This window comes from Candoia aspera, chromosome 3, assembly GCF_035149785.1.
Source record: "Candoia aspera isolate rCanAsp1 chromosome 3, rCanAsp1.hap2, whole genome shotgun sequence".
Lineage (NCBI taxonomy): Eukaryota > Metazoa > Chordata > Lepidosauria > Squamata > Boidae > Candoia > Candoia aspera.
The window spans coordinates 63,659,214-63,684,650 of NC_086155.1; the positions used below are offsets into that span (position 1 = coordinate 63,659,214).

General features: G+C 38.9%; 2 protein-coding genes across 2 annotated transcripts in view; one reads left to right on the forward strand and one right to left on the reverse strand.

The window, feature by feature from the left end:
* Positions 1-8,834: 8,834 nt before the first annotated feature.
* Positions 8,835-18,856, forward strand: GPX7 (glutathione peroxidase 7). Its single transcript, XM_063297954.1, has 3 exons — positions 8,835-9,072; positions 16,874-17,135; positions 17,884-18,856. Exons 1-3 carry the CDS (start codon positions 8,866-8,868, stop codon positions 18,045-18,047), a joined length of 633 nt encoding a protein of 210 aa, XP_063154024.1. The 5' UTR covers positions 8,835-8,865; the 3' UTR covers positions 18,048-18,856.
* Positions 18,857-22,192: 3,336 nt separating this feature from the next.
* The window catches only part of SLC26A8 (solute carrier family 26 member 8), a 46,702-nt gene continuing 43,457 nt past the window's right edge, over positions 22,193-25,437 (reverse strand). Inside the window, exons 18-20 of the mRNA XM_063299847.1 lie at positions 24,036-24,090; positions 23,705-23,898; positions 22,193-22,456 (exon numbers count right to left, since the gene is read on the reverse strand). Of these exons, the coding sequence (XP_063155917.1) occupies positions 22,193-22,456; positions 23,705-23,898; positions 24,036-24,090 (513 nt within the window). The remainder of the gene's footprint in view (positions 22,457-23,704; positions 23,899-24,035; positions 24,091-25,437) is intronic.

The following is a 25,437-nucleotide window of genomic DNA, read 5'->3' on the forward strand; positions in this document are numbered from 1 at the left end:
GTTATCTTCGCCTCTAGGGAACATTCTGGTTGTATTTCTTCTAAAACTGATTTGTTTGTTCTTCTGGCAGTCCATAGTATTTTCAATAATCTTTGCCAACGCAATTCAAATGCATCAATTTTTCTTCTATCTTCCTTTTTTATGTCCAACTTTCACAGGCATATGTGGCAATTGAGAAGACCATGGCGTGAGTCAGACCTACCTTTGTTTTTAAACTGACCTCTACTTCCCCTAAAATAAGGGAGGTAGTTTACCAGCAGGTAGTCAATTTCAGTTTTAGCTAGTTGCACAATCATGGTCACCCATCCTTTAATTTCACATTATTTTAACTTGGGAGTTACCCAAATGTGAGATGGGATGGAAAGAACAGCCTAAAGAAGACATACCTCTTGACTGGATTACTGCAATGTGCTTTATATGGGGCTGCCCTTAGCTCCACTGGTCCAGAATGTGAATAGTTATGGGTGCCCATGTATCCCACTGTTTCATAGCTGCCCTGCTTGCCAATAAGCTTCCAGGTGCAATTCAAGGTGCTGGTGGTCACCTATAAAGCCTTTCATGGCACAGGGCCTGATTACATGTGGAACCTCCTGTCTCTGATTATTTCTGCCTGATATGAGCTGACAGGGTAAGCATTCTCTGGGTCCTATCACTCAAGCAGTGTAATCTGTTGGGACCCTGCAGACATTTCTTTTCTGCTGCCACAGTTGTCCTATGGAGAAGCACTTCTCCTGAGATTTGGATGGCTCCAACCCTGCCTGCCTTTTAGAAGATCTATTTATCCCCCAGGCACGGGGTCAGGACGTTTTATGTCAATTTTGATTGCTTTTGGTTATTTTTAGTTGTTTGAAGTTGCCTCTGGTGCACTCTGTTTTATCATCGTTTGCTATTTTTAATCCTGTACAGGGCCTGAGTTGCACAGTGATTGGGCAGCTATATAACTTAATCAAATAAATAAAAAAATAAAAATCCAGTTTGAAATCCTCACTGGGTATTGTAGTCAATTACTCTCCCAGCTTCATCCATTCTGCATTATTGTCATAAGGGGAAAAAATTGGAAAGGAAGTTATTTATGCTGCTGTGCATTCCTTGAAAGAAGTATGGATAAAATTGCGTGAAATAAATTGGATATCATGTATCATAACACCACTGATCTTTAGAGTGGGTTGGTGGATTTTCTGGACTTATATGTTTGTTTCTTTTTTGTTGTTTAAAATGTAAATAGAACATGAAAGAAACATAAAAACAGGAAGAGAATATGCAGGAGAAGAATGGAGGGGAAACCAGATAAGCATCTGCCCATCTACCATTTCCTTTAAGGATGGTTGTCAGGGCCGCAACTGGTGGGGGGGGCAAGCGGGGCATGTGCCCCAGGTGCTGCGCTGGGGGGTGCCAAAATGAGCACGGGGGGCACCAAAATGGGCACGGAATCCATGTTTGCCCCGGGTGACACAGATCCTAGTTGCGGCCCTGATGGTTGTTACAGGGCATACTGAATCTGAAAAAATTTAAGCTTGCTGTACTACATCCCACTGGCTACTATTATGCATTCATCCTACATATAAATGAGTGCTTGTCTTCTGAGGAATTCTTTTTAAGTTACTGTGATCATCTCATATTTAATAGATGATGATGATGATGATGATGATACAATCAATGGCACATGTAAGAGACACTTAATGTAGATTTCTGCCTGGTTATCATGACACAGTCTTAGTTATATCCAGATTGAATTAGCATAACATGTTGTACATGGGACTACACTTGAAGAGTATACTTTAAGGATTTCTTCTTCCTGTTCCCACTGCTGAAGAATTGATGGAGAGGTCATTCTCTTTATTGCAAGTGAGATGGAGCAACATTTCCTTTGGAAAACAGGAAGCTGCATGTAAATATTATAAGGTTCTGTTCCATACATTTTAGCTCTTATACCATGGCCAAGTCTGAAAGTATTGAATTCATTATTTTTATTAATTGGCTCTTCAGCAAAGGATCGTTACCTTGTCGTGGTGCTGGAGCTTGAGCACCTCAATGAGCCATGAGCTAAACTGTGAAGGGCCAACCAAGACGGGAAGGTCATGACAGAGAGGTCAGACTAAATGCAATCCCTGGGGAAGGTAATGGCAACCCACCCCAGTATTCTTGCCGTGAAAACTAAATGGATCAGTACGACCAGAGATATGTCGGTATACCATCGGAAGATGAGACCCCCAGGTCGGAAGATGGTCAAAATGCTACTGGGGAGGAACAGAGGATGAGTTCAACTAGCCCCAGACGTGATGACGCAGCTAGCCCAAAGCTGAAAGGACGGCTAGCGGCCGACGGTGCTGGTGGTGAACGGCGAATCCGATGTTCTAAGGATCAACACACCAATGGAACCTGGAATGTAAGATCTATGAGTCAGGGCAAATTGGATGGGGTTATTGGTGAGATGTCAAGATTCAAGATAGAGATTTTGGGCGTCAGTGAACTGAAATGGACTGGAATGGGCCACTTCACATCAAATGACCACCAGATCTACTACTGTGGACAAGAGGACCACAGAAGAAATGGAGTAGCCTTCATAATTAATAGTAAAGTGGCTAAAGCAGTGCTTGGATACAATCCAAAAAATGATAGAATGATCTCAATTCGAATTCAGGGCAAGTCATCTAACATCAAAGTGATCCAAATATACGCCCCAACCACAGATGCTGAAGAAGCTGAAGTAGAGCAGTTCTATGAGGATCTGCAGCACCTACTGGACGACACGCCTAAAAGAGATGTTATTTTCATCACAGGAGACTGGAATGCTAAGGTGGGCAGTCAAATGACACCTGGAATTACAGGTAAGCATGGCCTGGGAGAACAAAACGAAGCAGGACACAGGCTGATAGAATTTTGCCAAGACAACTCAATGTGCATAACAAACACCCTCTTCCAGCAACCTAAGAGATGGCTTTATACATGGACTTCACCAGATGGACAACACCGAAATCAGATTGACTACATCCTTTGCAGCCAAAGGTGGCAGACATCTATACAGTCAGTAAAAACAAGACCTGGAGCTGACTGTAGTTCCGATCACGAACTTCTTGCACAATTTAGGATCAGACTAAAGAGATTAGGGAAGACCCACAGATCAGCTAGATATGAGCTCACTAATATTCCAAAGGAATATGCAGTGGAGGTGAAGAATAGATTTAAGGGATTGGACTTAGTAGATAGGGTCCCGGAAGAACTATGGACAGAAGTCCACAACATTGTTCAGGAAGCGGCAACAAAATACATCCCAAAGAAAGAGAAAACCAAGAAGGCAAAATGGCTGTCTGCTGAGACACTAGAAGTAGCCCAAGAAAGAAGGAAAGCAAAAGGCAACAGTGATAGGGGGAGATATGCCCAATTAAATGCAAAATTCCAGAGGTTAGCCAGAAGAGATAAGGAATTATTTTTAAACAAGCAATGCACGGAAGTGGAAGAAGACAATAGAATAGGAAGGACAAGAGACCTCTTCCAGAAAATTAGAAACATCGGAGGTAAATTCCAGGCCAAAATGGGTATGATCAAAAACAAAGATGGCAAGGACCTAACAGAAGAAGAAGAGATCAAGAAAAGGTGGCAAGAATATACAGAAGACCTGTATAGGAAGGATAACAATATCGGGGATAGCTTTGATGGTGTGGTCAGTGAGCTAGAGCCAGACATCGTGAAGAGTGAGGTTGAATGGGCCTTAAGAAGCATTTCTAATAACAAGGCAGCAGGAGACGATGGCATCCCAGCTGAACTGTTCAAAATCTTGCGAGATGGTGCTGTCAAGGTAATGCATGCTATATGCCAGCAATTTTGGAAAACACAAGAATGGCCATCAGATTGGAAAAAATCAACTTATATCCCCATACCAAAAAAGGGAAACACTAAAGAATGTTCAAACTATCGAACAGTGGCACTCATTTCACATGCCGGTAAGGTAATGCTCAAGATCCTGCAAGGTAGACTTCAGCAATTCATGGAGCAAGAATTGCCAGATGTACAAGCTGGGTTTAGAAAAGGCAGAGGAACTAGGGACCAAATTGCCAATATCTGCTGGATAATGGAAAAGGCCAGGGAGTTTCAGAAAAACATCTATTTCTGTTTTATCGACTATTCTAAAGCCTTTGACTGTGTGGACCATAACAAATTGTGGCAAGTTCTTAGTGGTATGGGGATAGCAAGTCATCTTGTCTGCTTCCTGAAGAATCTGTATAATGACCAAGCAGCAACAGCAAGAACAGACCACGGAACAACGGACTGGTTTAAGATTGGGAAAGGAGTACGGCAGGGCTGTATACTCTCACCCTACCTATTCAACTTGTATGCAGAACACATCATGTGACATGCTGGGCTTGAGGAATCCAAGGCTGGAGTTAAAATCGCTAAAAGAAACATTAACAATCTCAGATATGCAGATGATACCACTTTGATAGCTGAAAGCGAAGAGGAACTGAGGAGCCTTATGATGAAGGTGAAAGAAGAAAGTGCAAAAGCTGGCTTGCAGCTAAACCTCAAAAAAACCAAGATTATGGCAACCAGCTTGATTGATAACTGGCAAATAGAGGGAGAAAATGTAGAAGCAGTGAAAGACTTTGTATTTCTAGGTGCGAAGATTGTATTTGTATTTCTAGGTGTTGGAGGAGAATTCTGAGAGTGCCTTGGACTGCAAGAAGATCAAACCAGTCCATCCTCCAGGAAATTAAGCCAGACTGCTCACTTGAGGGAATGATATTAAAGGCAAAACTGAAATACTTTGGCCACATCATGAGAAGACAGGACACCCTGGAGAAGATGCTGATGCTGGGGAGAGTGGAAGACAAAAGGAAGAGGGGCCGACCAAGGGCAAGGTGGATGGATGATATTCTAGAGGTGACGGGAACTGGGGGTGTTGACGACCGACAGGAAGCTCTGGCGTGGGCTGGTCCATGAAGTCACGAAGAGTCGGAAGCGACTGAACGAATAAACAACAAAATTAATTGGCTAAACAATTAAACTCAAGATACATTTGTAAAACGGTTTTGTATCTGTAATATTATATTTATATTTGATATGTTTGATATATTTCATGGATATTTTGTGCAGAAAAAAATATAGCTCCACGTTGGGCAATTTTGCTCATTGACCATTTAAGTTACCTAATCATGCTGCTTAAGCATCTGTTATATAAAGCTCAGACAGGATTTAGAGAACTGCTGGTGACCATTAAGGAGCTAGTTGACCCTGAAAATCATGTAAATATGTGACTCATCACTGTCAGCCCAGAACTGATTTGGATAAACTCTGAGCTGACAGTCTCACTGAAATTTGAATTAATGCTTTATATTGATTAAAGGAATATATTTCTTAATATAATATGGCTTTATGAACTAGACCAGTTTGGACTAGTGGTTAAGGCAATGGGCTAGAAACCAGGAGACTGAGAGTTCTCATCTCTGATAGAGACTGCCCCCTCCCCACAGGCAGTTGCTGCCAGCTCAGCCGCTGAATGACTTACACAGGAAGGAGACATGAACCTTAACTCCAAATCCCTGAAAGAACAAAATGCACTAGACTTTATAACTAGACACAGCCTATTGACTGCACAGACTGTCCTTTCAGTTTTTGACCTGCTGACTACGATTAAAAACAAAGTTGACTCCCTAAAAGAATCCTTTATGAAATTTGAGAGCCAGCCAAATCACACTGTCCACCCTACCAAATTAAATGAGTTGTACTTAAATTGTGATTTACAAACAGCCGACAGAGGAAAGGAAGATTTCTAAATTTAAACCTTTAACAGGAAGTGTCAGCGAGGAAAAGGAAAAGATAAGCAGATTCACAGAAAAGGAGTGAAGGATGAAAAGCTTTCAATAGGTAAATGTCTCCTACAAACTCATAAGATAACCTTGAAAATTTTAAACAACAGAATAAACAGAGGCAGATAGGGATCAAAAAAGCCATTATTCAGTCCTTAAGCCAGCTATTACGCTGTGAGAGACAATTCATAGACTTACAAAATGCAGAATGGCTTCCATCTAGAGGCAGTTATGTCTTGTTGACATTTGGACAATCTGTGGTACCCAGCATGCTCTTTAAAATGAAACCTTTCTTGAGCACCTTTTCAATCTTTACAGTTTGTGTTTTTCACTCTAAAGAAGTGAAAAACTTCTTTCGCTTATGGCTCAATGCAGCCTAGAGGGTACGGGCACTGTAATATACAACAGCAAAACTTCTTCAGATAATCTCAAGGACTTTTATCAACAGAGCCTCCGATAGGGAAAAACCTAAGCAAACAACTTGTTCAACCCATAACAACACAGCTGCCAAATGATTCACTGGAAGAAAGTTTGATTAACTCCTTCAGTGCCTTGTCGGGCACAAGACAGGCTGATATATTTAAGAGACTAGATGATCTAAGAGAGTCCCTAATGACAACCTGTCAAAGCCAAGCCGTTAATAAAATTCGCCTTACAAAATACACAGTCTGATAATTCCCATCACAAGCAACAATGTGAGTGCACTCCTGGAAAAGAGCAACCCTCTTGCACTCTTACAGCTGACATGAAAATTCAAGATCTACAAAAACTTATGGTAGTGCCTGATATGGAGGACCTCTCCACGCTTAACTCACGTCCTAATAGTCCTCTGAATCTACTAGAAGCTTCAAAACCAAAAACTCTTGTAGTCGCGCAGGTTCATGAGCAGCCCCCTGAAAATCTCAAGCCTGAATCTCAAGAAGATAAGTGTATTGGTGGGATCCAGCAGGATCAAAAGGAGGACAATGGTAGTTCAGGGCCTATAATGCAGAAGGTATGACATTATGTGGACCAATGCAAGGCAAATACCCTAAAAATCCTAACATGGAACATAGCTGGTTGGTATCGCAATAGAAATCTCAATCACTTCGAGCCCTTGTATGGTGGCTTTTGCAGGAAACATGGACAGCTGATGACCTCCTATTAAATGGATATCATTCATATAAACTTGAAGCAATTCCGGGCGGAGGACCAGGGCAGATGAAAGGTGGTTTGGGTATTCTCATTTCTACCTCTTTAAGGGCAGTACCCATATCTATTCCCCCACTAAGACAAATAGCTTTGGCATTACTGCTTGACTTAAGCAACACCTTAGTGATAATTATTAACATTTATCTCCCACCACTACTAAGAAGAGCTGAGGTCAGCACATCTTGGGTGGAGTTGTAGCAGTACATCAGTGATCTTCTTTTGGAGCATCCCAAGGCAATGGTAATTGTTGGGGGTGATTTCAATGCTAGGAAGGGTCCTGATGGTTTTACATTATACACTAAATTCCAACAGTACCCACCAGCTTCAGAGAATAACTCAGTTTGCACCCTTTTCACCATTTATCCAAAGACAATAATTCTAACTATACAGGTCTTTGCCTTGCAAAATTGGTGAATAAATTCAATCTACTCACACTGAATGGATCCATTGAAGGAGATTACCCTGGTGAACTTACATTTATCACAGGGGCTATGACAAGCACTATCGACTACATGATAATTACCACTAATTTGTTATACTATGTGGAGAATTTCAAAATATTACCCCATTTAGACAGCTATCATCTCCCACTCTGTTTATATTTGAAGCCCCTTATCCGACAGATATATCTTGAGGCTTATTTTACTCCTGCAATTTCCCCAGCAGGACAAGCAAGATCCTGTGCTAAATGGACCTTGCAGCTTGACCAAAAGATGAAGAAGGCAGAGGATAAATTGCAGATATGGTGAATTACTTTCATATCAACTAATTTCACTCAAGATCCTCTGAATCTGTACAAAACCTTAGCACAAAAACTATAACGCTTATTAGCTTGTGACCCCGATTTCTCGATTAAAAGATCCTCAACTGCATCAAAGCCATGGTTTGATAAAGACCATGTAGAAGCTAAGAAAGTTCTCACCACTGCCTACCATCTGTATAAATCAGAGTCAGGGGACATCAATACAAACACTGAGACCCTTGAATATCTACTCTGTCTTAAAAAACAATATAAGCATCTAGTGGCTGATAAGAAAGACATAATAACTACCTGGAAACGACTCACCGAAGCAGCAAAGTCAAAGAACTCCTCTCTTTTCTGGCATTTAATATCCCACCAGGTGTCTAGAACTTCTACCACAATAGAGTAATGTTGCATTTTGACAATTCTGCACAGTTTTGTTTGGCTGGATTTAGATTTATAGTTAGATGTACACTGAAATAAATGGGTATGTATTAATTAAGGTCCAATATATTGTAGTGGATCTTTTCTAAATATGGCTAAATGTTTTTGCTTTTGTTAAGCCTATTCTGAACCTGCAGGTTGATGTGAACTTGTGAACTGGTCAAGTAGTAGAGATATTCTATTTCTTTGAGTTCTTATTAATTAACATTAATCCTTAATGGTTAAAGTGAATTGGATATGATGTTTAAGCCTAACAGTTCACCCCAAGACAGGCACCTAATGTCTGAAATTATAGGACTACTGTCCCAGGATGACAAACCATGGCTTCACCGGTCATAATCTATATCAATTTAGCTGAAAATCATAAAGCAAAGTTTCTACACAACTCGCCCATCATTGTTCAACACTCTTGCTGGATAAAGAGTGCTGAAACTCAATTGCTTGTGCAGTATAGCATGCATTTTCAATTGGCATTATAAAAGAAATGCTTTGCTATGAAATTTGGCTTTTTCTTTACAAAATCAAGTCCTTGCTAGACGAACTCCTTGACCAAGAAGATGATTCCGTTATATCTAGAAAAACCTGCTTTATTTCTTCTTTCTTTCCTTCCTTCCTTCCAGCAGCCGTAACTTCTTTCCCGCAATGCTTTGCGGTAGTGAGGACGTCAGTAGAAAGCTGTGCAGTATGTTAGATCCTGAGGACAGCGCGGAGCACAAAATTGGCTCTTCCTTTCCTAAATTTTTTCTCATCGCCATAGCCATGCTGGTGGTCGTAGGAGGACTGCTGTTCTTGGCGTTTTCTGCCTCCGAGCAGAAAGAGGACAATTTTTACTCGTTTAAAGTGGTCAACATCAGGGACAAGCTAGTCTCCCTGGAGAAATACAGAGGCTCGGTAAGTCTGCCAAGGAGAGCCGCCTCTGCTGCACCAACTAACCAGCGAGCCTTCTCTGCATGCCTGCATGACGGACGGGAAAAAGGAGAAGGCGCACTGAACTGGCTTGGAGGGTTTGCGGGATGGGGGGCCTGTCTGCGACTTGGCGTCTACGGTTCTGTAAAGCTCTATTAAAAAGTTTACGGTCGGCTCTTTTCCCCTTCCTTTTTCTGCGTCCGCGCGCGCGAGACTCCCTCTGCTTTTTGTGAACAGCCGAGTCTGCGTCTACGTGGCAGGCGGGCAGAACTCCCTGCCTTGCTTTCGAGCGTGTTTCTGACTGACTGTGCGAGAGGAAGGCGTAGGGTTGGAATCGACTCGTAATCTTTTTTAAACGATTTACTGAGCTACGTTGCAAACCATCTGTTTTCTTTAATACAAAACAAAACAATTGATTCACTGGGATGAAGAAAGACAGAGGAGTGGGTATCAACGAAACAAAGACAGCTGCCGCATCAGAGTTTCTTTAAGCTAATAAAAATAATCGTTCATTTGAGTTCTAACGCTGGGTGTTTATGTGATATAGAAAGTCTGAAGAAAATCCACGAAAATTAAATCGCCTAGAACTAATGATTTAGAACTCAGAAATTGAACTTAACACTCTCTAGAGATGCAAATTTAATTAAAACTCAAGAAGTTTTTACCATATAGCAGCTAAGAAACATATATTTGATACTTACTGTTAAACAGCACATGGGGTAAAACCTGCCTGAAAACTGTTTTTCTTTGTGAGTCTAATATTGAAGTTGCAAACATCACTTTATTTCTACTGTACTAGATACAAAAGTATCTTGCTCTTCAGATGTTTTGAACTACCATTCCCATAAGACCAAGCAAGTACAGCCTAAATTTAAGGATTATGGATTTATGGTCCAAAACATCTGGAAGACACTGGGATGCTTACAGCTAGTCTAGATACAGGCCTTTCAAGATGTTTCTAGAAAGAAAGAGGCTTGTGGCACCTGAAAGATTATCAAATTTAATTTAATTTAATTTACCTCCCTTTTTTCTTATTAAGAACATTCCCAGAGTGGAATGATTATGTCATAAGTTGTTGTGAAATAGAATCTGGTTTATCACATTGACAAAGCCTTAATCCTAAATTACCTGTACATGGACGGGAGGAGAATAGGAGCAATTGGATCAAAGAGTAGTAAAATGCATGAGTATAGACAGCTGTAAATGTTGTTATTTCTCAGCCTGTTGAGAAATTCTCCATTAACCTAATATAAATGTGTGCCAGCTCCTACTTACCTATTGCAAAGGGGTTCGTGCAGAATACTTTCTCAGTATGTTCCATAGGGCTCCAAGCTGGCTGGAGAATTCTGGGAGTCCATACATCTTCAAGTTGCCCAGGTTGAGAAACCCTGTCCTAGTTAGAAATTTAGAAGTAACATGGAAAACACAAATACTGTGTTTGAAGTAGCATTACTTCTAATAAATTGCACAAAGAATTATGGTTCCAAATCCATGCAGATAAGTAAAGTAATCCTGTATAAAGTAATTTACCATAATGTTCATTTATCTACATTAAAATTTATTCATTACTGCCTGCTGAAGCTCTTAATTACTAATATAAACAGGAGGTGATGATAATGGTGATGACAACATCTTTATTTAAAATCTGAAACCGAATAAGTAAATATATATTCCAAGGTCTTAATTTTAATTTTAAATTAAAGCCTAATTAAGAATTTAATTTATTAGGACTCAGTGCATAGAAAACCTACTGTAGTTCATTAAAGTGAATTTTTGAATGGATTGAGAACAACAGTAACTGTTACTATCTTTACTCCTGCATTTATTTTCCTCTGATGTTACTATATGCCCAAATATGTAAATATAATTCACTATACTGTAAGGGTAAATTAAACCAGGATGCATGGCTTATATGTTCTGTTTCTTCCGCTTTCTCTCTCCCTTATGCATACACACACACACACATAACCAATAACGCTACCACTTATTAAGATGTTCCTGTGGAGAAAAAAAAATAGTGACAATGAGATGCTTTGGGGCATTTATCTTGCACTTTGGATACTAATTTAAGAGCTCAAAAGTACATTACTATAGTTTATCAATCTATAAATAAGAAGCTTTTATCCAGTCTTTGATGCAAACAGTCTGATATAAAACTGGTTGTTTACACTAACCAAGATTAATCATACAGCTCTCGATGGTTTATGAAAAATGCATTGGGACAGGATTCACTACCCAAAGTATTTTCCTTATATCATTTTGGATGATCTTTGTTTTATCAACTCTTTAATATATTACTTTGCCAAGATAGGTAATAAAATGTATGACCTTGGTTGGTCTCAGAAGCTAAGCAGTATAGCATACAGTTTATAAGTGCTTGGGTAGAACATCAGGAAATCACAGAGTTGTAGTCTAGAATGAGAAGTTAAAAAAAACAAACCACCAATCCAAGATGGCCAACTGCTTCTACATCATTATCAAAAGGACCATATGGATGTGTCCATGAAGTCATCTGATGTCAATCTTGATTGAATGATTGATTGATTATGTGTTGGCTCTTAGCAACCACATAGATAGATTTTCTCCAGCATAATCTCTTCCCAACCTGGTGCTGTAATTGAATCCATCCATCACCCTCCTTTTTTTCCCCCTCTTTCCCAGCATTAGACATTTTTCTAGAGAGCTTTGTCTTCATATAATGTGTCCAGAGTATGATAATTTGAGCCTGGTCATTTGTGCCTTGGTGAGAAGTAAGGGTTGATTTGTTTGATGATGCATTTGTTTGTTTTCTTAGTTATATTCTCAGGAGTCTTCTCCAACACCAATTCAAAAGCATTGATACTCTATCTATCTGGCTTCTCCAAAGTCCAACTTGTTCTTCCATAGACTGCCACAAGTAATATTATTGCCTGCACCATTCTGATCTTTGTAGGTATAGACATCTCCCCACATCTGAATATCTTTTCCAAGGTCTTCATTGCTACTCTACCAAGTGCTAGTCTGTGGTGTATTTCTTGACCGCTTGTTCCTTTACCCTGGATGGTTGATCCTAAAAGGCAGAAGCTATCTATCACTTCAATATCTTCATTGACAACAAAGGAGGTTACTTTTACTTTAATAGACTTCTTTAGAATACTTTAGTTTCTACCAATACACTTTTTACATTTCTCACTGCCCAAGAACGTAACATTTATGAACACCTTTAATGAATTTGTTACATTTATATTCTCTATTTCCTCTAAGGAGTGCAAGGTAGCATTAATAGTCAATCCTTACTTTCATTCTCACAACAGTAACTATCTCAAAGTCACCCACTGAGTTGCAAAGTACTTGGCTAATTCCAGATGGAGGCTTCCTAGCATTACTATAGTTCAGCTATTCCATCTTTCTCTCCATGGTAGATTTTGTAAAAAGAAAGAAGAAATACAAGAGTTGTAAGTTGAAATTGGCAACTTCTCATAAAGTCACTTGTAAAATCAGCAATTGTATAATGAAAGTAACACCTGAAAGAAAAAAAATAATGTATTGTTTACAATTTCACAGCTACTTCCCATATCTTGTCCTTTTTATGATACCAGCTGATATATTTTCTAATATTATATGCCCTGATCATTTCTTCTTGTTCCCTCATATATCTACAGAGATAGTTCAAGTAATCAGAATGCTTGGTAATATACATTCTGACCACAAATTAAATGTAGTGAATATATTGCTTTGCATATACAGTAACTAATCGTTCCCTTTTCCTAGGTTACAAACTTATAGTATGCTTTGTTTCATTCTCAACTCCTTGTTTTAATACACGCATTAAATGCACTCTTTCAACATGTTTAGGAGTGCAAAGTGTGAGAGGTTACAGTGTCCACTAGATGGCAGACTTGATTCACATTCAATTTGGATTTGTTGCCCATTAGTAGTAATTTAACTCTCAGCTGTTATCATGAACTTGCTCCCTCCTGTAGTTACTTCACTTAAGGGCTAAGCCCTCCACAGTCTGGCACTCTCAAGCCATGTGGGATGACAAATCCTATTATTTCTAGCCAGCATGGCTGCTGGCTTCCTTAGACTGAAAAGGAACAATTAAGAGATAGGGAATATTCTACATTCACAATTTCTTTGATGGCATATCAAAGCACGGATTTTCCATATTTATCATCCAATACTATAGCTGGTCCTTTACAAATTCTGGTTAGCCATACAGTAACCTTCCTGTAATGTTGCTTTCCAGATAAGCTGCCACCTGCCCCCAGATTCACAATGCAACATAGCAGCTGATGATGCTGAGTAGGAATCCTGGAAACTGTAGTCCTAATACATGGCAGGCTTATCCCTGGCACACTGGATTGGGAACAATTCAGTGCCACACAAGAATCCAGGAGCTTCTGATAAGGAATCTTTCTTATAGAGGGCCAAGAAGCCATTGCAAAAGAATTCCAACCCCTGCTCTTTATCTTACAAGAATTCAGTGACTCAGTGAACTCAATGTTTCTCTATTTACTGGACAGCTTTCACTTTTGAGCAGAATGCCTGATTTCTGTCTGTCTCTTTTTTTTGCTAATGGCCAAATGTGGTATCAGGTGGTCTTCCTCTGACCATATGAGAAATAACTCTATCTGAAGAATAGCTGGTTGGGATGCTATTTGATATATTAAAGTCATTCAGATATAGACGCTTATTGGCAAATTAGAATCCTTCCTATTTACTTATTTAGTCTCAGGCCATAAATAAAGTTGTTACGATTGTTGTTGTTTTTGGTATTACCTCCAGTTAAATTAGGAGTTAAGAGCTTCAGTGTCATTTAGAGAAACACAGTTAAAAACACTGGTGATTCCAGCATAAAAATGTTCTGCCCCCACGCCCCAAATCCTATTACCACTTCTGTTACTTCACATAGTTTACCCCCAAAATGGCATATGAAATTAATCACAGGTAATTAATTGCACAATGCAGTTGTATGTAAAAGTGTAGTTACCCCCTGATTAAATTGATTGTTTGAATTAAACTGTAAAGTGAACAGAAACTGACACAACCTTTACATGATATAAAGTTATATTTGTCACCTTCCTGCAAATTTGATTACATAACTACTGTTTAGGCAGAGTTGTTTATAAAATCAAAATTAAAAAAAAACAGTAAATATAGCAGTTATAGCTGGCAGTACTTCGTAAAACCTTCTTTGGTAGAAAAGAAATTTTCCTGTAGCCAACTAAGAGCTTCTATTCTTTTGGATGTTTTTCCTATTCTTCCTTGCAGACCTCTTGAGATCTCCTTTCAGTTTTTCAATAATAATCAAGTTATTATGGGAAACCCATTTAAAAATTATCTTTCTTTCCTCTAAGTACTTTAGAGGATACATTTTTGCAGTTGAAATTGCTAGCTGGAAATATTTAGAGATTTTTTTAAATAACCTCTGCTTTGTAAGAGTGAATTGTCTTTGTTTTCAGGTGCTCAGAAAACTACTTAGAGGAGACCCTGATTGTTGAAAGGAGACAGACCAACATTCACAACCTGCAGGTTTAGAAAAGTTGGGGTATTTACTCATCAGTAAAAAATTCCCAAAGCAAAAATAAAAAGACCCTTAGCTGGCTACAGGAAATGTTTAGAAGCTGCTATTTTACCAAAGGGGGTGTTACAAAGTATTGGCTGAAAGGGTCTCCAGACTTCTGCATCTGCCAGGTTTTTACTCTGAATTTGTAAATGACTGCACATAAATAATAAGTATGCACTCAAATGTGCAGAAAGATATTATGTCTAACTCTGTACTGTGTAGCGGTTGTATCAGCCTCGGTTCACTTAGGGAGGAACTGAAACATACAAATCGATCAGCGATACCTAAATTTTGGCATGCAACTGTAATTCGGGTATGTGAATATCCAAATCAGAATTAAAAGTTTTAAATCTCGAAGTAGCTTTTCTCTCCTTATCCCTTTCTCCAACTTCCAATCTAGAAGGAAGGAACTGCCATTAGGTGTGAAGTCAAACTGTTTCGCTGCGGCCTCTTCAGGAACACTAGCAAAAGCTAACACTGAAAATAAGTATTTTACTGATAATGAATTCATTACCTTCATTTCTGCTAAATTAATTATTCAATAACTCTTCCTGTATTCTGATTCAGGAATTTTACTCTTTTAAACCTGATATAAGAGCTAGTGGGGTATCATGGTTGAGCTGTTGGACTATGATTGGAGAGAGTCAGGTCTATCTTCAGCCAGGAAAGCTGGTTGGGTGACTTTGCTCCAGTTCTCCCTCATGTTCCAGAGTACTAGGCAGGGTTGTTTTGTGGGGGAAAAGGGATGCTGCCCTGAGTTCATAGTGAAAAGGAAGATATAAATCCAATAAATAAGTAAATGTTGCAGAATATTTTTTAAAGTCACAGCCCTAGTGGATTATGTAGTTGAATGGCTTTTTCATAACTCTGTTGGTACATGAAAATTCCATGTTTCATTTTATGGACTGCAAGTGCATAACAGATTATTTATTATCTCTTCAGATAAGATTCTACATTACCTACCTATTATCTAGGGGGGTTTGAACCATTTGCAACCATTTCTAATTGTTGCCTTACTAAAAAATATTTGTTTAGCTATGCAAAGATTTATATGGCTGCCCAACTCACCAAAATGTGATCACAAGCACAATACAAATCGTAATATCCTAAGGACAACAACAAAAACCCCAATAAGAAAAACAAATAATACAGTTGGGGCATAACCACATACATTCCATCTCCCAGGACAAGCCCACCTAACATCCTGGCCCAAACACCTGAGTTGTTTCCACTCTGAAGTGGAAACCCATGGATTTCAGAAGAGCACCAATAGGGTCCATTTAATCCAGATAAAGAAATATTATTATTCAGAAAGAAGATAAAATGCCACTGATAGCCTTGGTTACAATGCAAACAAATTTCTAGCTGAGGGTGGGCAACCTATGTCCTAAGGTCTACAAAAACATTGGTTGACTCTCCTTTAGTTGATGCCTAAAGGTACAATGGCTGATTTAATGAATAGGTATCTCGCTAATAAACGGACTGTAGCATATTAGAGCTTTTAGGAATGACATTTATTTATTTATTTATTTATTTATTTATTTATTTATTTATCCGTCCATCCAATTTGTCCCCTCCCATCTCCTCCCTTTGGGGGACTCTGGGAGGTTTGGATTGCCATCATGGGCATCCATGAGGGGTCAAAAAAGTCAAGCTGGCAATCACAAGCACACAAAACCCTGCCCATCTTATGCATATTTGTATCCATATCACATGCACGTTCAAAGGGGCAAGGCCATAATTTTTTATCTCTCCTACACCGATAACTCTGATTTCCATACAGGTATTCATCAGTTGAACTTCAAGAATAAAGCTGTGTTGTACAGTAAAAACTTTACCAGACAATTACCCATTTGATAAGACAATTGTCCATAGAACAATGGCTAATGTGTTCCATTGATGAAGAGAGGGGGAAAAAATAATCCGCAAACATATCCAGTGTCAAACAACTTAGATATGGGTCTCAGAAGGATCCAGTTAATTACTTCATCAGTATGTATGTATTACAGAAATTAGCAAAACAGTCACAAGCACACAAAACCCTGCCCCTCTTATGCATATTTGTATCCATATCACATGCACGTTCAAGGAGGCAAGACAAAGCAGTAATTGAAGTCTAAAAGCAAAATATTATTCTTCTCAAGCTGCTTGGATGTATAGGAAGTAAAGGCTGCAATACTTCTGAAAGGACAATGCAGAATGTGTTATGACTTGTATTTTTGTTATTTCTTCCATTAGGTATCATTAGTTGTCAATGTTGCAAGTGAGTGTGGATATACTGACAGTCACTACAAAGCCTTACAAAAGCTGCAGAGAGAACTTGGCCCCTATCATTTTAATGTGCTAGCATTTCCCTGCAATCAGTTTGGACAGCAAGAACCCAATAGTAATAACGAAATTGAGAGTTTTGTCCGACAAACATACAGCGTTTCCTTTCCTATGTTCAGCAAGATAGCAGTGAAGGGCATCGGGGCAAATCCAGCCTTTAAATATTTAATTGGTGAGTACTGCAGATAGGTTGAATCAGCTGCAAATACTAACTGTATTGTTATTCCTTGAAAACTGTAGAAGTTTATGATAACTATCAATGATAGTTTACATTTGAGAGGTTGGGGAAGATTAGTAACTGAGTTCAATTTTTTAAAAATTTATTATTAGATTTTTCATCCTGCCTTTATTATTTTAATAAATAACTCAAGGCGGCGAACATACCAAATACTCCTTCCTCCTCCTATTTTCCCCACAGCAACAACCTTGTGAGGTGAGTTGGGCTGAGAAAGAGTGATTGGCCCAAGGTCACCCAGCCAGCTTTCGTGCCTAAGGCAGGACTAGAACTCTCAGTCTCCTGGTTTCTAGCCTGGTGCCCTAACCACTAGACCAAACTGGCTCTCAAAGTTAATTAAGATTACATAGTAAAATAAATGATGTTTTGAATTGATAAAATACATAGATGACACATACATTAAAACATACATAGATGAATGATCAGTTGCAGTTGTAAGGTTCTATTTTGCTGAAATGTTCCATTAAAATGCTTAAAGCACTGAGTACTTTTGTCTTCCAAACCAAAACCAACACTTCTAAGATCTGGGATATCTTTATTTCTATATTATTTAATATTTGTTTTCCTTTGGACAATCAAATTTCTCTTTTTAATCTTGCATGTCTTTTAAGATTGGAAATATGCAACATTAAAACATTAGAGGTGATTCCCACCTCTGATATTTATACTTTATTTTTTTATGTAGAATCCACTGGAGAAGAGCCAACATGGAATTTCTGGAAATATCTTGTGGATCCAAGTGGGAAAGTGGTAAATGCTTGGGACTCTACTGTCACTACTGAAGAAATAAAACCTTATGTGATCGAACTTGTGAGGCAACTCATTCTGAAGAAAAAAGAGGAACTCTGATTTTTTGAAAACACACATTTTTGTATTTCTATTTTTGGATCATTGTGGTAGTTCTTCATATTCCAACAGAGAAATAACTTTGATCAACCTCAGTTAAGCTTCCATCCCCTAAATATAAGTATTTGTTTCTCTTACAGTATGTTCAATCCATAAATAAAGTAAATCATAGTGAAATTGATACCTAAGAAAAGTAAAACTAATGAAAGGACAGATTTTATTTATTTTCCTTATAAATCACTGATTTTAGTGAAATGAAATGTCACGCAGGATTTCTAGGCAGCAAACTTCAGTTCATATAGAATTCCCTAAATAAATCTTACTGGTACCTACTTTCTAACATGAACATTATCATGAGAGCCATTTATAAAACAGAAACCAGAACAGGAAAACTTGATCTTAGCCTGAGTGTAGCTATAAGAAGCAATGATTATGCTAAGGAAATATAGTACACTCCCACATAAGCTATGTTCTCACTTATTGAAAGCTTTCATTCACCCATATATTCCTGAAAACCAGTACATCTCAAGAATCCGTGAATGGAATTTCATTCACTTATAGGCTGCTCCAAAAGAATACTAATGCTGTGATTTTCACTGATTCCCCTTTCCCTTTGTGACACTCAGATTTGCTGTGGGAGATTATATCAAGAACAGCATATGAGATATGTGGAGGGAAGTGGCAGGGAAGGATGAATTGCTGAAAATAATCTATCCCATTGTCTGAATCAAAGGTTCTTCTGTTCTTGGACAGAGTTCTTTATGAATGAAAAGAGACTGTTGAATCCATACCATTAAGAACCGTCCTTTTTTCCAAGGACTTTTTTTCTAAAAAAAATGTGTCGCAATACTGCTTTTGTCATTTGCTCACCTGATGCCCCTGCAGATGCATGTCACTAACCTACAGATTCAGCATGACAGATGGACATGAAGCTAGAGTAGTTGCTAAATGGTATGGAAAAAGGCTTGCCCTGGTGAAGCATTCATTTATAAAAATATAACTTTGTTGTCTAGAATTGTCCACACTTTTCTTCCATAGTAATGATGTTACTAAAAATTAAGTAACTTTATTTGGAATGGGACCAACTCTGCTTATAACACTGTGAAAAGACTGGGGAATTTTCAGTGATTGAACAATAATAAAAAGAGGTTCTTACGTATGAGATCTGTGTTTGTGAGCTTCTTTTGCATTCCACAGACAATAAAAATCTTTCTACCATTAAAAGGTGACAATGGTCCATTAAATAAACGTTTGAAGAGATGTCTTTAAAAAATCTTGGCAGTGTTTCTCATTTTAAATTGAAAGAATAAAAATACTCTTTCGAGAATATATGTACCCTATATGCACAATTGTCAGGTAACACATGCAAGGATCACAATGTAATAAACGAACAGATTATATACATGAGACAGAGAAAACACCTATTTTGTTCAATGTGCTTCTAAGAAGCTTTGAAGTACAGCTGTGATGTTCAGTAAATTCTCAGCAAGGAATTACTAGAAGCCCAATGATCCATATATGGTTCCCCAGAAGTGTAATACTACGTAGTGGACTATGTTCTATGGTATTTTTGTCTTAAGTACTGATTGTTTTTATATTGTTTCATATTGTTTCACAATATAAATTGCTTTTCATTTTAACTGATGTATAGAAAATGGGACGCGGTGGCACTGTAGGTTAAACCGCTGAGCTGCTGAGCTTGCTGATCGGAAGGTCGGTGGTTCGAATCTGCGTGACGGGGCGAACTCCCATTGCTAGTCCCAGCTCCTGCCAACCTAGCAGTTCGAAAACATGCAAATGTGAGTAGATTAATAGGTACCGCTTCAGTGGGCAGGTAACGGCGTTCCGTGTAGTCATGCCGGCCACATGACCACGGAAGTGTCTACGGACAAACGCCGGCTCTTTGGCTTTGAAACGGAATGAGCACCGCCCCCTAGAGTCGGACATGACTAGACTTAATGTCAAGGGAAACCTTTATCTTTACCTATAGAAAATGGGAAGTCGATATGTGCAATCAAAGAATTGTAACTGCTGGACCCAGCAGAACTTTACTAGTGTATAACCTGGTTCATATAGTGCCCTAACCCATAGCTGACTTAAACCATGGATTATTAAATAAACAGCAATTAGCCAGAATCACAGACAAGTTGCAAAGTCAAAAGTCATATTTTCTATAATTGAATGGTTTATATAACACTCCAGGGACACATTGCAATGCAGTCTACCAAACCATAAGCTAGCAGAAGAGTATGTCAGGATAAAATGTGGTGCCCTGATTGCCATCCCCTGTTCTAACACAGTCACAAGGCCAGCGACTGATGCTGTCCTGACCATTTTAACAGGAAACCAAAGAAAATTGATTGGTGGCTTTTCCTGGCTAGGCTTCCTCTCCCTCCAAGTGTCACCCACAAGCAGAAAAACAATAATCAGTCTCCCTAAAGTATGTATGACAGAGTTGGGCAATTGTAGGTTTGTGCTTGGAATGTGTATTCAATGATCTGTCAAGTTGTCTTACCATCAGGTTTCAGGCTTGGAGGTATTTGTGCTTGTGTTGGTTTGGTTACTTCTGAACACAGATCTAGCATCCTTCTGGAAGAGCACTAAACCCATGTCCAAAAAAGCTTGGCTGACAAATATGAGCATGGAGTAAAGCAGGAGGGAATAACTGGTAACACATGAGCTTCAGCCTTGTCTAGTGCTGCAAGGTAATGGCAGAGCTGGCAGCATGGCAGCAAGTCTTTTTTTTTTTTTTTTGTGGCTAGCAGCACCTGGAAGTAGTTTGTGGAGAGCTGTAGAGCTGGAATGGAGTAGACAAAGTTACACTGCCCTCTTTCACCAAAGTAATAAAAACAGTAAAGTGGTGACTGTGTGAGGCCCCTTGTTTGCTAAAGCAGCAGAAAATCTGTAATGTACTCACTGGTGGCTCAGTGGACTTCCTTGCACAGTTGGTTGGCCACTGTAAGAATGGTAGGCGGGCCAAGGGTCTGACCCAGCAGGGCACTGCTTATATTCTTATGTTCTTAATAGCAATACACATATGGCAGAACACAGCTCCCTTTCCCAGTTAAATCAACCTTCTATACAGCACAGGACTGGTCATCTTCCAAAGAATACTAAACCTGAGTTTATAAGGAGCCCACGTAAGATTTGACTACAGCTTTGGAAAGTGCTGATCAGGTATTACACATATAGATGCCTCTTTGGAAGCCATATGTCTAATCTCCTTTGTATCTCAAGCCAAAATTACATGGAGGACAGTTCCTAGCAATCAAGGGAAGGGGATTTGTCTGCAGCAGCCAAAAACGATCAGTAAGAGCTGAACAGTTCCCATCCTTGACTGCTTCAGCAACCATATCATCAGTGAAGTGCGCTAGATTATATCCATGGTGAACGCTGTGTTAGGAGAAGAGGGGAAATGTTACTTTAAATAACATTTGTAAGTAGCTTTCAGCCTATTGGATTTGAAACAGGCTTCAATATAAGAAATGCAGTATGTAAAATATGAATTATGGTATCCATGAATGTAGTCATAAACAATAACACTGTTAAAATGGCTGAGAACATTGAAATTGTAACATGGTGACCCACAAATATATGGCAACACTAACAATATTTCTGATCTGAATGTGAAAGTTAATATTCTTTTAAGCTGACCTAAATATGCTGCCTTGGAGAATAATTGTATTTGCTTATCAGATCCCAGGTGTCTAAACTTGGAGTCTAAAATATGGCTGCATCTATACATTCACATTCTACTATCTAAGCCCTGTTATTAAGACTGCAAACTATATGTAGTTAAGTAAGAAATTTCTTATTGGAAGATAGGAAACACACACAGTAAAAAAAACCTGGGAATTAATAGATTAATGAATAAATGATTTTCACATGTATAGCTTTATAGCCAATTTCACTGACTAGTTGAAATGCTACATTTTTTTTACAAAATATATATTCTCTCTCTCAATGGATTGTCAGTTCTATCAATGTTGTATCATTTTACAATAATGTCAGCAAAAAATGGGCTAATGATTTAACCCAGGATCTTTCTTTAAAAGTCCAGGGGGCTGAGAGGAGGAAGAAATGGTCCAGATGAATTGCATCACATTTTTGCTACTTTTCAGTTAGCTAATTTGAATAGATCTTATAATTTATGCATCTCTGGAATAATTCCATTTTCCTTCCCATTCTTGATCATCTTCATTGTCCTCCACAGGAGATGTTTCAATAGGGTGATGAGAGGCACCCTCTATGTCACTCTGGAGAGAAAATGTGCGGAAAAGATCAGATATGGGCTCATCAATGTATGTTTCACTTCGGACTGTTTTTGGCGAGGGGGTTTCTCTGATCCCATTGGACAGCTGACTCCTCCTATCTGATTGCTTACTTCTCTCAGAGTAGTAGCTTCTTACATCCTGAAATATACAGAAATATATAATGCCTACATATGCAGAAATTCACAAATATAGACATACATGCATATATACTCTCACATATCCATGTTTCTTATCCACCAAACTGAATAATGTAAAGATCTTACATATGCAACATACGGAAGAGCCCTTTGCCTTAATTCCAGAAAGATAAAGGAATAATTTAGCAAAGTTAAAATAATTAGTTCGCTCTATCTAGTTAAGACAGAAAGCAACCTTTAAAGCACTCTTGAACCGCTGGCTGGGGAACTCTGGGAGTTGAAGTCCGCACATCTTCAAGATGCCAAGATTGAGAAACACTGCTTTTAAGGGAAGGACATTACTCATGTTGACCAAGGTGGCAAGCCTTTTCCCAGTTACTTAAAAATAAACAACATTAAAGGCCTGCCTCTGAGCTATAAGCTCATCATTCTGAGGAAAAATATAAAGTCAGTGGGTAGATCACGCTTGAGAATGTTTATGTGAAAAGATTCTCCATACATCCTATATAATATGAACCCTGCATAGGTTTGCTCTGTACATAAATTAAATCTTAGGAGGGGGAAAAGCAATATATGTGAGGGTTCTATCACAACACCGTAACATTCCCTCCTGCCCTCATCCTTGGTGTCTTCACTTTCAGTACAGCAGCTATAAAGTGTACTGTGTAGCTGCATTCATGTAGGTGCTCTAGAAGTACTGCACAATCAGGGTTGTATACTGTATATGGGTTCCCTTTACTGTATAAATGTTTCACTGAAGGTACAACCATCAGGGTGAGGCTAGAAAAATCAGCAGATTGGCAAAATTAGCACAAGCAGTCCTACTCTGTACATTTAGCTTAACGGGGAGCATCTCAGCTGGATGGAGAATTTTTATTGGCTTTTCCCAGGTGCTGAAAAGAAACACAACTGGGTGCCATAGTTGACTGGCAGCAGAGGATAAGCAGTATAATAATCATCATGGACATATTCAGTCTAGGGATAGTGGGAACCAGTAAGGTTTATTACCTTTAAAAATATTATGTCAATGACAGGAAGAAATCTGAATTTGGAATCATGAAGCAGAACAGTTTAAATGCTCAGCAGAAACCTAGGGATGAACTAAAAATAATTGCAATCACCTGTGCTATGCCTACTTAAAGATCTACCTTGTAAGTCTAATAAAGCAATAATTCATAGAGTGAAACGAAGGCTTTCCAGTATTAAACATGTCAGTACATTTATCATGAACCTTCATGAAGCATTATACCTTTTCATCATCTAAATGTACTTCTGCTAGCATTTCGTCAGGTGCTGCATTTTGGGCTTCCACTGGAACTATCTCTTCCAAGAGATTTGGCTCCACAGCAAAGAGTATTGCATCATGCAGAGTAGGAAAGAACCGGGCTTTAGTAACACACTGGTCAAAGAAATCATGCTTTTCAAAAGTTTTTATTACAGTGGCTGTGAGATAAAAAGGCAGAAATATTACTTGCAACTGTATGATTTTTTTAAAAAAGGGGGTTTATTTATTTATTTATTTATTGGTTCATGCTATGAACCACAATTGCTGCATAGATAGTTACTGTGCCTATACTCACGATGGCAGGCAGCTATCAGGACTGTGATTCCGATGTTCTGAAAGACATGACAGAGCTATAGAAGGAAGCCATTATATGATAATTAGTAATAATTTCACTTTCATAGGCTGATACAGTCTGATAAAACAGCCTTCTCCAATCTGATGCATGGGGACTAAGTCTCCCACAGTTCCTAACCAGCATAGCCCTATTGGCTGTGATTTTGATAGCTGAGTGGACTCCCAGCATGATGAATCTATTTTTCTTTTGCAGATCATCAGCCCAAACATCTGGTGAAGTTTAAGTTGTGTCCTGTATGCTCAGGGGTGTTATATGAATTCTTATACCTCTTCAGTAAACCATGTCATGTATGTGATGTCCAGAAACAATGCACCTTATATTTCTAAGCCAAATATGTTTTTTGATATAACTTAGTTCACTTGGTGGGGACGCGGTGGCGCTGCGGGTTAAACCGCTGAGCTGTCGATCGGAAGGTCGGCGGTTCGAAACCGCGCGGCGGGGTGAGCTCCCGTTGCTCGTCCCAGCTCCTGCACACCAAGCAGTTCGAAAACATGCAAATGTGAGTAGATTAATTGGTACCGCTTCGGCGGGAAGGTAACGGCGTTCCGTGAGTCATGCTGGCCACATGACCCGGAAGTGTCCTATGGACAACGCCGGCTCCAAGGCTTTGAAACGGAGATGAGCACCGCCCCCTAGAGTCGGACACGACTGGACTTTACGTCAAGGGAAACCTTTACCTTTACTAGTTCACTTGGCAAATATACCTGAGGACTGTTTATGTCATAATAACAGCCAAATCCCCCATATTAAATAATTCACACTTATTGAAAGTAAGATAGTTGATTACTAAATACCCATGCAAATCTACCAAGAGTCCAAATAGAAGCAGTGTGGGTAAACTGCTGAATATGTTCATTTAGTAGCATGTCTTTAAAACGCAAATCTATTTTTTATGAAAACTTGAGGTGGATCTGTGTGGTGTGAGTGAGTGTCTTTGCAACTGTCATAAAGACCAGTAATTCAACCTTCACAACCAGCATCTCTAGATAGCAGAAAGAATTGGATGTTTCTGTGATTGATTTCCTGCAATGTATTGGGTTATTGATGCTGCTGGTAGATTAACCAAAACCTACTTCTCATTCTAGTGACTTGTTCACTGAGGTGGAAAAGATCCAACCAAGGTCATATGTTTCTCTAATCAAAAAGGAGTCAATGTGGATTCATCCTGGACCAGCTGCTCAAATTATGCACTAGACAACATCTCTGTTCATATTTGGACAAACAGTATTCTGTGCTTCCTGCATGAAATTTTTGCTTTAGGTGGCTTCGATAATAATCCCAGAATTTTATACCCGTGGTATCTGAACATGAAAGATTCATTCCACTGTTGGGCTTCTATTCT

Coding starts and splice junctions, on each gene's coding strand:
- GPX7 (XM_063297954.1), top strand. CDS start 8,866: ATGTTAGATCCTGAGGACAGCGCGGAGCACAAAATTGGCTCTTCCTTT. Junction 9,073..16,873: donor TGGAGAAATACAGAGGCTCG/GTAAGTCTGCCA, acceptor TTCTTCCATTAG/GTATCATTAGTTGTCAATGT. Junction 17,136..17,883: donor AGCCTTTAAATATTTAATTG/GTGAGTACTGCA, acceptor TTTTTTATGTAG/AATCCACTGGAGAAGAGCCA.